This window comes from Achroia grisella, unplaced genomic scaffold (assembly GCF_030625045.1).
Source record: "Achroia grisella isolate CSIRO2021 unplaced genomic scaffold, CSIRO_AGI_Agris_v1 utg633, whole genome shotgun sequence".
Taxonomy (NCBI): Eukaryota; Metazoa; Arthropoda; class Insecta; order Lepidoptera; family Pyralidae; genus Achroia; species Achroia grisella.
This window is the reverse complement of record NW_026712969.1, coordinates 595,083-608,708: the sequence shown is the minus strand read 5'-3', so window position 1 is coordinate 608,708 and position 13,626 is coordinate 595,083. Positions and strand designations below refer to the sequence as shown.

The 13,626-nt window shown below is 32.9% G+C and overlaps 1 protein-coding gene across 1 annotated transcript in view; it reads left to right on the top strand.

The window, feature by feature from the left end:
• The first annotated feature begins 3,794 nt into the window (after positions 1 to 3,794).
• The window catches only part of LOC131849067 (protein slit), a 125,429-nt gene continuing 115,597 nt past the window's right edge, over positions 3,795 to 13,626 (top strand). The window contains exon 1 of the mRNA XM_059199052.1: positions 3,795 to 3,994. Within this exon, the coding sequence (XP_059055035.1) occupies positions 3,825 to 3,994 (170 nt within the window). The 5' untranslated portion in view covers positions 3,795 to 3,824. The remainder of the gene's footprint in view (positions 3,995 to 13,626) is intronic.

The window sequence follows — 13,626 nt, the reverse complement described above, 5'->3', positions numbered from 1 at the left end:
TTTTTTTACTGCTTACATAAATTTCTGCTTGCCCTATGGTTAACTGGAAGAACATGCCTCAAAGTGTTAAGTCGAAATTCGACTATATTTATTTCAACATTCAGTAAGACTATAGACAAATAATAATATTAAAAACAAACAATGTTAATCTATTCTCAATTTGACCACAGACTTCATTACATAGTATAAAACAAAGTCGCGGTTTAAAATTGACAAAGTTTCATACAAATTTTCGTCCCCTATTTTATCCCCTTTAGGGTAGAATTAATCAAAATCCTCTGTTAGCGATTGCCTACGTCATAACATCTACCTGCATGCCAAATTTCAGCCCGATCCTACCAGTTCCATCCATCCATTAATCTACGTGTCAATGTCACTGAGATTTTTTAGTCTCTGGACTCTGCCGTTCCGTTTCAGGTTACTCTGAATGCTTTATATAAAGACACATGATTATTGACTTTACCATTTTTAATTAATAGTGTTTCACACGTTTATTAACAATGTAAATGACTTAGATTATTAAAAAAGTCCCAACTAATAAACCCCCCAATGCATACAATATTCACAATTACCTATCTCTTATTTATAAACTCCCACTACGGTTTAACTGTAATAAGTAAGTTAGTTATGTGTCAAATAACTGTTAAAAAAACCTTGAAAATTCACATCCAGGCTAAAGTGTGTTTACTTGGTCGTACCCTAGTATAGGATAGCGGTGGGGAGGTAGGCCAAGTAAGAAAAAAAAAAGAAAAAAAAACTCCCGCCACGTCAGTTCCATCCATCAATCTACTTGTCAATGTCACTGAAATTTTTTAATCTCTGGCCTCTGCTCGATAAAACTTTAAATAATTGATACAAGGATATGGACTACGGATAAGACTTAAATTTTGAACACGAACATAATAAATAAACATACATAAGAATTGGCCTTTGGCCTCATCACTTGTTCAAATATGAAGAAGTTTAAAAGTAGACTAGGCTGTACGGTCTAAGGATCTTTGCCTGTTCCATCACTGAAAAAGAGATCGACGAATATGGGAAAAAAAAATCTCTGGCCTCTGCCGTTCCTTTCAGGTAACTCTGAACGCCTTAGATAAAGAAATATGATTATTTATTTACCATTTTCAATTAACACGTCAGTTAACAATATAAATGAGTTTCTTGAAATGAAATGAAATAATTTATTTGCGAAATATTTGTACAGTATTATAATTAATATGATGTTACATGAAATTGATTGATCAGCAATATTTACCATACAGGCATGTATACGTGAAGGTGTTTGTGTTACTTAAATATTCTTGGACACTGTAAAAATTACTAAGTGACAGCCAATTCTTTACTTTACGTTTGAATTTATATATTTTAAATTATAAAACCTACCCTTAATATTGTGAAGCATGGTGAGGATTTCCAAGCAGTAAGGCTTTACAACTCTTTGCCCAATAGTTTAAAGAAAATACATAATTAGAAGCTTTTTAGGAGGAGGTTGCGTTGTTTTCTGTTGGAGCAATCATTTTACAGTGTTGATGAATTTCTTAGCAGCAAAAATTGTATAATTTCAAACACAATATAAATTGTTACTGAATAAATAAATATCTATCTAAAAAAAAAAATATCTATCTATCGAATAACGTATGAGATCCCAGTTCTTTAATCTCTCTTGGAAGATTGTACTTTTCTTAGATTATTAAAAATGTTACAATAACACAATTTAAGTCGATATACAAATATTTACTTTTTATTTCTTTTATGTGTCATTGAAGCGAGCTAACTTCGTTTCTCTCTTCATTTTCCACGATTTTTCTCCTAAACCAACACAATGGGTACAAATTGTATGCTTACATTCACTTCCTGCGGCGCGCTATATTTGAGGGTGAAAATTTACATTTCCCGCCGAAATTTCTATTCGTTTATGGTAATTTCTCTATGGGTTTTATGAGGTTTTTATAGATTTTTGTGAGTGTTATGTTCATTCGTTTGTCTACCGACTGTTGAAAAGCATATATACATACACTAGCTGTTCCCGCGACTACGTCCTCGTGAAATTTAAATTTATTTTTCTAAAATAAAAGTATCATTAGTTACTTCTTATTACATCGGCTACCTGCTAAAAAAAGTCCTGTCAAAATCGGTCCAGCCATTTCAGAGATTAGCCGGAACAAACAGATAGTCAAAAATTGTAAAAAATGTTATTTTGGTGTATGTACTGTATTTATATTCATATGCATGTAGTAAAAAACGGTTATTTCAATATTACAAACAGACACTCCAATTTTATTTATATGTATAGATATATACAACTCGCTCCGGCTTCCACACAAACACCTAGACCGATACAAAAAATCATACTCATGAATATAAACGTTTGTATCGTCCAAGGAATCGAACCCGCGACTATCGGAAATAAAGCGATGTGCTTAACCACTAAATCACCGAGGCCGTCTATTCATAATATTAGTTACTCAAATTAAAAAATCTTTTATTCATATAGGCATTTTTTCTCCTACCGTCCAGTTCAGCTACAGATTCAATTGAGAAGAACTGGCAAGAAACTCAATTGAATTAATTTTTGGTTTAGTTCATTTAGTTAGTAATTTTACAAAATTCCATCGCCTGAACGACACTGATGACTCGCAATCAACGCTCGCTGTACTCGTAAACTTGATTCCGAATCATCCGACCTTATTGACTCCAATGAGGCCAATTGATTGCTTTACGATCATCAGGCCCCGCCGACACCGGCCAGCCGTACTCTACAATCAGACTTGACAATGACTTTGACTTTGACATACAAATAAAATTTTTAAATGATTTCCAATCAATGATTGGAAGCTGTAGAATCATGGTATGTATTAATCTTTATATATAAAAACTATTTGATAACACAAACGTTGTTTTACCGTATAAATTAAAATCACTATTAAAACATTTAAGATTGTATGTATTTTTAATAGCACATATTAAAAAAATATTTAAAAAAATTGCCCAAAAATTAAAAAAATAATGTTAGGGGTAGACAACCCTTATCACTTAGGGGTATGAAAAATAGATAGTAGCCGATACTCAGACCTACTGAATATGCATATAAAATTTTATAAAAATCGATCAAGCCGTTTGAGTGGAGTATGTTAACTGACATTATGACACAAGAATTTTATATATAAGATTACGTATCAAGTTGTTTCTCCGCGATGTACTCCTAAACTACTGAATCTTTAGCAAATTTAATTTGCTATTCAAGGTGCTTGGACCTGTAGCACTGCGACCTACATAGATCTATTGTGCTCGCCCTTTTTCAAAGTTCGCTACCTAGACCCGTCAGGGACAAGAATTGAAGGATATTCTTAGGAGCGATGGTTTTTATCTCCCCGGGAGTGTAAATTTTCCAAAGGAGATATTTCGTTTATGCATGAGTGGGCCACAACCACATAGGATGTGTAGTGGCGTTTCCTCTTCAGTTTGGCAAATATGACTATACAAAAGTGTTAATATTAAGTTTATTTGAATAAAGATTTTTTATTCTAATCTCTTTATGTTTCTCCAAGAATTTCTATTCTATTTCTATTTCTCCAAGAATTTCTGTTCTATTTCTATTTCTCCAAGAATTTCTATTCTATTTCTATTTTTCCACGAAAATCTATTCAATTACTGTTTTTCCAAGAATTTCTATTCTATTCCCATTTCTCCAAGAATTTCTGTTCTATTTCTATTTCTCCAAGTATTTCTATTCTATTTCTATTTCTCCAAGAATTTGTATTCTAATATTTTCTATTTTCTCTCTTTCCAGCCAAGATGACCTAACCACCAGTCCTTTGGTGACCATGGGCGGGATGGCGCGCGCTGTGCTGTGGTGCTTGGTGGTGGCGTGCGCGCTGCACGTGTCGCGTGCTACGTGCCCGTGGGCGTGCTCGTGCAGGGCGGCTGCAGCCGACTGCGCGCACAGAGGGCTCCTGCACGTGCCCAAGAGGCTGCCTACTGACTCCCATCGATTGTAAGTACTCTTAGCTTTTTTGCAGGGAATGCATACAAAATCATTTATTACATGACAACGCTTTTGGACTAGTCATTGGAGTACCTGTTTCAGACGAGGCGTTCCTCGGTACCACTGATCTAATTTGTTGAGAAACTATTTTGATATTAATATATTTAAAGTTTTCTTATATTCTATAATCAAAATTATATAATCTCTATATAATTGTCACTTCACTCTCTACCATCTTACCATTAAATACATTTTTCCAGTCATAAATAGTTTTACTAGATATTTATACAACATAATTTAAAATAAAATATATTTAAAACAAAAAAAATTACAATCGTTAGCGCGAAGGACTTGAGTTATACAGTTATTGTAAGAGTTGGCAACCAAAATGAAAATTTAATCTAAATATAAAACAATTAAAAAGAAATAATGCTTGCATAGTGTAAAACAAAGTCGCTGTCGCTGTCTGTCCGTCCCTATGTATGTTTAAATCTTTAAAACTACGCAACGGATTTTGTAGCGATTTCTTTTAGCAGATAGAGTGATTCAAGAGGAAGGTTTATATGTATAATACATGTACACCCGTGCGAAGCCGGGACTAGTAGGGAGTTAATAATATTTCGTCAAGGGAAGGTTTTATATTTATTTACAGTATTTCAACCGCCATGATCCCGGGTAAACTGTCAGTTTACCCGCGATCATCAGGGGTTGAAATAGTGCCGAAATATCGGGAACTCAGTAAATAAATATAAAATGTGGTAAGATCCCGTGATTTTTACTAATTATACGTATAAATAATGACCACATTTTACCACGTTTTATATTTATTTACAGTATGAAATAGTGCCGAAATATCGGGAACTCAGTAAATAAATATAAAATATGGTAAGATCCCGTGATTTTTACTAATTATACATATAAATAATGATCGCGTCAAGTTTAAAACACCTTTAATTTAATATTTCGTTTGAGCAATATTAATTATTTGTGTATATAAAAGTTACGATTATTGATCCTATATTGTGTAACAAATTAATATAACTTAAATAAACCGTTACATTTAATTGATGTAACCTTTATTCCGCATCGAGGTCGCCATTTTGTTTGCACAATAGTTTCGCCAAGATGTCTGAATTTATTATAATTTATGGTATGCGAAATATTATTGTATTACTTAACTAAAACTATAATATATATAATAACATATATATTGTATTATATATAGTCTTTGGTATAATGTATGTCTAAGATATAATCTAATTATATAGTATAAATATAGTCTATGAAGTTTGTAGCGTACTCTGTGCAGTTGATAGTCTGTATTGTGAAAAAAGGCGGGAACGGGCCAAATTAAATGTGATATATAATAATAATAATAATAATCTAATAAAAAATAATCGCTTTACTATCCGATGGTCGCGGGTTCGATTCCTCGCACGGTACAAACATTTGTATTCATGAGTATGATTGTTTGTATCGGTCTGGGTGTTTTCTATGAATAATATATATTTATTTACAAAAAATGTATTTGTATCAGTTGTCTAGTACCCATAACATAAGCTCTACTTAGTTTGGGACTAGATGGCGCTGTGTTAATTGTCCTGAGAGATTATTATTATTATTAGATATATATATATATATATAGTCAGAGACGCTATCAGGCCATCGGTGGGGATAGCAGTAACTCTCTTCGTCTAAGTTTGTAGTCCAATTGAAATGACAGATCCATAGGTCGCTGGTTCATTTCCGTTGGGAAACTCATTCCGCATCATTTTGTTTCACAATTATTACATCAAGATGTCGGATTTTATTATAAATTACGATATGCGAAATATTCTTATAATATAATACTTCATAATTACATAGTCTAAATATATATATAACTCAAAGGTGACTGACATAGTGATCTAACAACGCACAGCCCAAACCACTGGACGGATCGGGCTGAAATTTGGCATGCAGGTATATGTTATGACGTAGGCATCCGCTAAGAAAGGATTTTGATTAATTCTACCCCCAAGGGGATAAAATGGGGGATGAAAGTTTGTATGAAACTTTGTCAATTTTAAACCGATCGGGATGAGACTTTGCATGCATAAAGCTACTATGATGCATGCATGAAACTGTTAGCTCTGGCGGGTGCACCATTCCATTATCATCCGTAAAAAAAAAGGTACACACGCGGACGAGGTTTTCTTAAATATCAACCTTCCTGATATCAAGCTATATTTTCAACTCGAATAAATTTCTCACCACAGACAATGTTGAACCATAGATATTGAACCGCAATAAAGAAGGGTGTATTATAATATGTGTGAAAATCCATAGACAATATCAATATATCGGTGAATGGGGATATTTTCCATACTCCATGGGGTCGCTTTATGGGTTTTCTATGGAATACAGTGTAGATGAAATCCAGAGGGTTTTGAAAGTTATTTACTGAAAAGAATGAGTTCAAAATTGGGATAAAAACATAGTTATATAATATATACGTATAAATAAAACTGGAGTGTCTGTTTGTAATATTGAAATAACCGTTTTTTACTACATGCATATGAATATAAATACGGTACATACACCAAAATAATGTTTTTTACAATTTTTGACCGTCTGTCGGTTTGTTCCGGCAAATCTCTGAAATGGCTGGACCGATTTTGACGTGGCTTTTTTTGGCAGGTAGCTGATGTAATAAGGAGTAACTTGGCTAGTTTTATTTTAGAAAAATAATGTAAATTCCACGCAGACGAAGTCGCGGGTACGGCTAGTAATAAATCAAAATTATCTAAAAAAAATGTCCGCATAACATTATATGTCTATCTTTAAAGATTGACTCACTATAACCTTTTTTATGGTAATGAAATTTGGTATCAAAAGATAATATAGTGTTTTTGATAATCACGCGAAAAAAATCGCGGGCACAGATAGTCTTCCAAATATATATAACTCAAAGGTGACTGACATAGTGATCTATCAACGCACAGCCCAAACCACTGGACGGATCGGGCTGACATTTATTTATTTTAATTTTAATTCAGTCTACATACACACAGGCAATTTAGCATGTAGATGTTATGACGTAGGCATCCGATCCTAAGAAAGGATTTTGATTAATTCTACCCCCAAGGGGATAAAAGTTTGTATGACACTGTCAATTTTAAACCGATCAGGCTGAAATTTTACATGCATGAAGCCACTATGACGTAGACATCCCCTAAGAAAGGATTTTGAAAAATTCTACCCCTAAGGGGATAAAATAGGGGATGAAATTTTGTATAAATCTTCTTAGATTTTCGACTGATTGAACTGAAATTAAAGATTGGAGCTACTATGATGAAGACGTTCGCTTAAATAGGATTTTGATAATCCAACCCCCATGGGGATGAAATATAGGGATGATGCAGGACGTAAATGTATTAGTTTGAACCTATCAGTACCTAATGGAACGAATAAATTAAGCCGAACAAATTAATTTTTAGTTCTTTAGGCTACTTTTATTTTAGAAAAATAAATTGAAATTCCACGCGGACGAAGTCGCGGAAACAGCTAGTGCTATATAGAAGTAAAATGTTCAGAGTAAACATCTATTCCCGCCATATTGCTCTGTGTCTCACGAATATCGACTAGCGAGTTATTCGTAATATACAAATATACATTCGCGTGCAGAAGTTATTTATCCAATAACATATCATAAACTACGCTTGTTTTTTTTTTTAATTTTTATTCAGAGTTAGTTTATAAGTTTTTATTCTTTTTTAGCAACAAAGTATTTTTTTTAGATAGATCAGGCAATGATCGTATGACGGTACATCCTAACTTAGAGCACAGTACAGCCTTTTTTTTAGAGATTAGAAGTTTTTATTCTTTTTTAGCAACAAAGTATTTTTATTTAGATAGATCAGGCAATGATCGTATGACGGTACAGCCTAACCTATAAATTAAAGTGGGTTTGTTTATTTTTCTTTTTTTTTTTTAGAGATTAGAAGTTTTTATTTTTTTTAGCAGCAAAGTACTTTTTTTTTTAGATAGATCAGGCAATGATCACATGACGGTACAGCCTAACTTAAACTGATGTGTGCTGCTACAATTTTTTTATTTGTATCTACACACATATTGGTTCCCCCGTCCAATTCAAACGGGGATCGGAATTACGACGGCCTGAGCCGAGGTTCGAACCCTAGCGGTGACTTCAGACTGGCGTCGTATCCGTCAGGCAGGAGTTGTCCTTCAGCCGCTCCATAAGTCCTTCCTTTGGTTTGGAGTGCCATCTGCACTCGCCCCCTATCGTCCGGTGAAGCTGTAAAGGCCAGCTGCATTAGAGTAGTCAGAAAAAAATCTTATTTTTTCTTTCTAGAATTTCTATGCGCGCCTGTATATTGCGGTAACCACTTACCATCATATGTTGATTTAATAATGCTCTCATTTCTTTTTTCTAGTCTATTCGCGATGTTGATTATCGCATAACTAATAAAATTGTAACCATTTACCATCAGACTGGCCGTATGCTTGTTTGTCACCTAAAATTAATAATTCTCTCATTTCTTTTTTCTAGAATTTCTATTCGCGATGTTGATTATCGCATAACTAATAAAATTGTAACCATTTACCATCAGACTGGCCGTATGCTTGTTTGTCGCCAAAAATTAATCATTCTCTCATTTCTTCTTTCTATTTGCGACTTCTGTTCGCGACTGTATATTTCCCAATAAGTCTTTGCTACGAAATTGGTATAAATAAATAGGGAGCCACGTGGCGTCGTGTACGACGTCTGGGTCCTATAGGTTTCTAAGAAATTATTGATTAACATTATTATGATATCTTAATACTGCGTGGGAGCGAGAGGTACGTGCGAGAAAGAGACAGAATAATATATTAGTATACAGTAGATAGTTAGATAACATTTTTTTTATTTGTATCTTAGTATATTTATTTATTCACTAGCTCTACCCGCGATTTGGTCTGCGTGGATTTTAACTTTATTTTTTAAAAATAAAAGTAGCCTAAGTTACTCCAAATTACATCAGCTACCTGCCAAAAAAAATCCCGTCTAAATCGGCACAGTCTTTTCAGAGATTAGCCGGAACAAACAGACAGACAGAAATTGTAAAAAATGTTATTTTGGTGTATGTACCGTATTTATATTCATATGCATGTAGTAAAAAACGGTTATTTCAATATTACAAACAGACATTCCAATCATATGATTTTTTTTATTATATTCCGATGTCGAACAAGCATATCGTCTCAATATACGGTTATTTCAATATTACAAACAGACGCTCGAATTTTATTTATATGTATAGATTTCAAGTATCTTAGCTGACCAATACTCGACGGTGTTAAACGATTATTTCCTTTCAGCCCACGGTTCTTAAGGAAGTACTTTTTTTTTTATGGGTGATTATGGAATGGTGTACCCGCTTGCGCTAATGGTTTACGCTGGCGGGGCACCAGTGGAGGATGATAGAATGAACATGAGGTCAGGTCAGTTAGCCCATCGTAACAAATTCACCAGGAATTCATCACAATGGTTTCCAGGGGAACCGCGTGGAGGTCAACCTGACATGGTACATTGCTAGTAATGAAATAGAAATAGAAATAATCTTTAAAATAAACTCATTAAAAGCACTTTTGAATAGTCATATTTTGATTCTACCACTCATTCGGAATGCAGATTCATCACAAGAAGAATGAGCAAGAAACTTGCGTGTTGCTCTTTTTAATAGATGTTTTTTTTTTATATAAATAATTACAGTATAACAAGTAAGAGGCATGCGATAATCAACATAGAAGTCGCTACGCACTCATTATTAGTGTAATCAGATAATATTGTCAGTGCTATGGATTTAAAGTTTTTCTATAAAAACATTATTATCGTTAACGAATTCTTCAATTTTATAGTAAGCTTTTTTGCAAAGGAACTGTTTTATTTGACATTTAAATCTTTTTTCTGGCAGATTTATAACAGACTCTGGTATTTTATTGTAAAACCTTACGCAATTGCCATAAAACGAATTACTAACTTTAGCCAAACGACATTTAGGTAAAATATGAATGAATGAGGTCATGAATCCACATTACTACCAATCACCTTAAGGAAGTACTTAAATAATACGATCTAAAACGACGAGTAACCCCGCGGGGCGCCACTAGTGATGTCAATAAACGGAGATCTTTGTGCCGGCGGCGTTGGGATCGCGATCAGCTTACTAAAGTGAGGGCGGAGGGTGGTTTATTGGTAGGGGTGACCATTTTTAAAGAATTTTGAGGTTTTATTTTCGGACTCCTCTAATGCTGTTGGCCGCAGCTGGCCTTTACAGCTTCACCGGACGATAGGGGGCGAGTGCAGATGGCAGATTATGGAGCGGCTGAAGGACAAACCTGACGGATACGATTTTAGTCTGATGGCAACACTAGTGGTCTTATGTTAAAACTCGAGCGTGCTGAATGGCCGTGGTTTAAACCATTCCTAAAGTTAATACCCTAACATTATTACGACGGATACAGAGGACTACTTAGTACTGTTTTTCATTATGTATTCCACACAGTCAATTGTTCCGTTTTACCAGAAAACTAAAAAGATCAAAAATAATATTATTTCAAAGAAAAATGTATAAACTAAAAATAAATTTATTTCTATTTATCTATGTCTTCATTATAACTATTTCATTAATATATAATATTTGTTAATGTATTAGGCAAACAAACACACTGGACGAGATATTTTTATTGGATCGTTCGAATGATGACTATTTCAGATGGTGAAAAAATAACAATTAACGTCTTTTAAATGTTTTTATTGTCGTAAAATTTGGTTAATATATTTTTAATTTAGTTAAAATAGTTTTCGAAAAACAACAACTTAAAATACAATTTTTAAAATGGAGTTTGATTTTTTGCATTTAGACCACTGTTAAACTAGCCATCGCAGGTCCTGCCATGACGGATACGATTTAGAGAAAAATTTCATTTTGTAATAAGTACATGATGGCAAAACCAGATTTATCTTTTTGTAATAAGGGTAGGGGTTCGAACCTCGGCTCAGGTCATCGTATTTTCGATTTGTTTGAATTGGGCGGAGGATCGATCGGGATATAATCTGTGGTTTTGTGTACTTTAATCTTTACATACAAAAAAAATTGAGGATGTTTATAAAAATCTGATTTAGTACACACTAGCTGCTCCGCGCCACTTCTTCCGCATAACACTTACCTGATGTTTATCATTATATTTGGCCCGAATTACACAATATATTTATCAAATTACAGACTATATTATTCTAATGTATAAGCTATGTTACTGTAAAGTTTCATCATAATCCGTTCAGTAGATTTTGCGTGAAAGAGTAACAAACATCCATACTCACAAACTTACACGTTTATTAAATTATGTAACAGTAAAATGTTTATTCATATAAGTACTTTTGAATAGTCATATAATATAATAGCAATAAATAAAAAAAAAATATATATATGACTAAAATGCAATATCATATGCTGGTGGTCACTCTATTCTCACAAATTTGAATTTAAAACTTAATGTGTATTATTGTAAACATGTACAACATTTATTTAGAATAGAAAATCATTTATACAAATAAACTTAATGTTTGCGATCGCAAATAGCCCTTTACTATATTTAAAAATAAAATTTCAAATTTCAAATTTCGAACGTCAGGCACAGAACATGGATTCTATTTTATATACAATTATTTAAAAATAAAATTTCAAATTTCAAATTTCGAACGTCAGGCACAAAACATGGATTCTATTTTATATACAATTATTTAAAAATAAAATTTCAAATTTCAAATTTCGAACGTCAGGCACAAAACATGGATTCTATTTTATATACAATTATTTAAAAATAAAATTTCAAATTTCAAATTTCGAACGTCAGGCACAAAACATGGATTCTATTTTATATACAATTATTTAAAAATAAAATTTCAAATTTCAAATTTCGAACGTCAGGCACAGAACATGGATTCTATTTTATATACAATTATTTAAAAATAAAATTTCAAATTTCAAATTTCGTCAGGCACAGAACATCGATTCTATTTTATATACAATTTTGCACACCTTCTCGAACATTCCGTGGCGTCACTATTAAAATCAACGTACAATACAATCTAAATATTCTTTTTATTTAAATTTAAAGCATATCAACCACAGCAATATTCCTCCAGCAAACACTTAATTTAAGCACTTTTGAATAGTCATAACAATTTTTTTTATCTACCGCTTATTCGGAAAGCTGTCTCATCACATGAAGAACGAGCAAGAAACTTGTGTGTTGCTCTTTTAAACAATCCTTGTAAGTTTACATTTACAAGTCGAAACGTGTGAAGAAACAGTTCTTCTCATCTCGAAATCATTCCGAACTGACGGTAGATTTGACATATCATAAGTCTGTAATAGACCTACATGAATAAAGATATTTTGAATTTGAATTTGAATCCGAATATCTATCGAAGATACGCGATTTTCGTTCTTTTTGTGATGATTTTCTGTAACCACTTTTGAGATGAAAATATAATAAATAGGACAGTCCTATGAATAAGTATAAACGTGGTCACCCTAACTGGCTTCCGGCCGCTTATTTCACTCACTTCCGGCCTCCCGAATATCTTCGTTCAGTATTTATTGCTTTTTGAAAAGATCACCCCGGGCTCAGTTACTGACGATATGACGGTTAAGTTATACTTAAGTAAAAGTTCATCAAACACACATGAGGTATGATACGTCGTTTAGTGTTATCTGTGGTAATAATAGCAGAACCGACAAACGTATTTTAGCTATTGTTTAGTAGGGAATCTTCTATACTAACAATTAAAACAAAAACATATATCTTTAATTTGTAGAAATATATTTGTACATTACATCACTTTGAAAACTGTTATAAAGTATTTCAGTAATAAATATGACAATATATATATATTTTGGCGCCAAAGTTATTTCACCTTTTTAAAAGCAACGGAACAAACCCAAACAGCTATAATAATGAGACAATATTCAAAGGGGATATTTAACTATATATATATTTAGTTATATATATAGCTAAATATATATACTATATATATATATATATAAATATTAATCTATATATCTAAATATATGTAACTCAAAGGTGACTGACATAGTGATCTATCAACGCACAGCCCAAACCACTGGACGGATCAGGCTGAAATTTGGCATGCAGGTAGATGTTATGACGTAGGCATCCGCTAAGAAAGGATTTTGATAAATTTCACCCCTAAGGGGATAAATTAACGCGAGCGAAGCCGAGGACAAAAGTAGTACTAGTCGATACATATAAATAAAATTGTAGTGTCTGTTTGTAATATTGAAATAACCGTTTTTTACTACACACATATGAATATAAATACGGTACATACACCAAAATAACAATAAGTACAAAATAATAAATAAATGTTTTAGTAAACGAGTAACAATAAGACAAAATAATGTAAATAAATGTTATTATTTATTTAAAGGCACTTGTGAAGCGGCTGAAAAAGCCAAAGCATGTAAATACAGGGGTCTAGGCTCCGAATATGATTTTGTCCCATTCGTATATTTTCAAGGAAATAACGAAAAGGTTAGTCGACATCACAGAAGACTAAGAGCTGGCAGCTA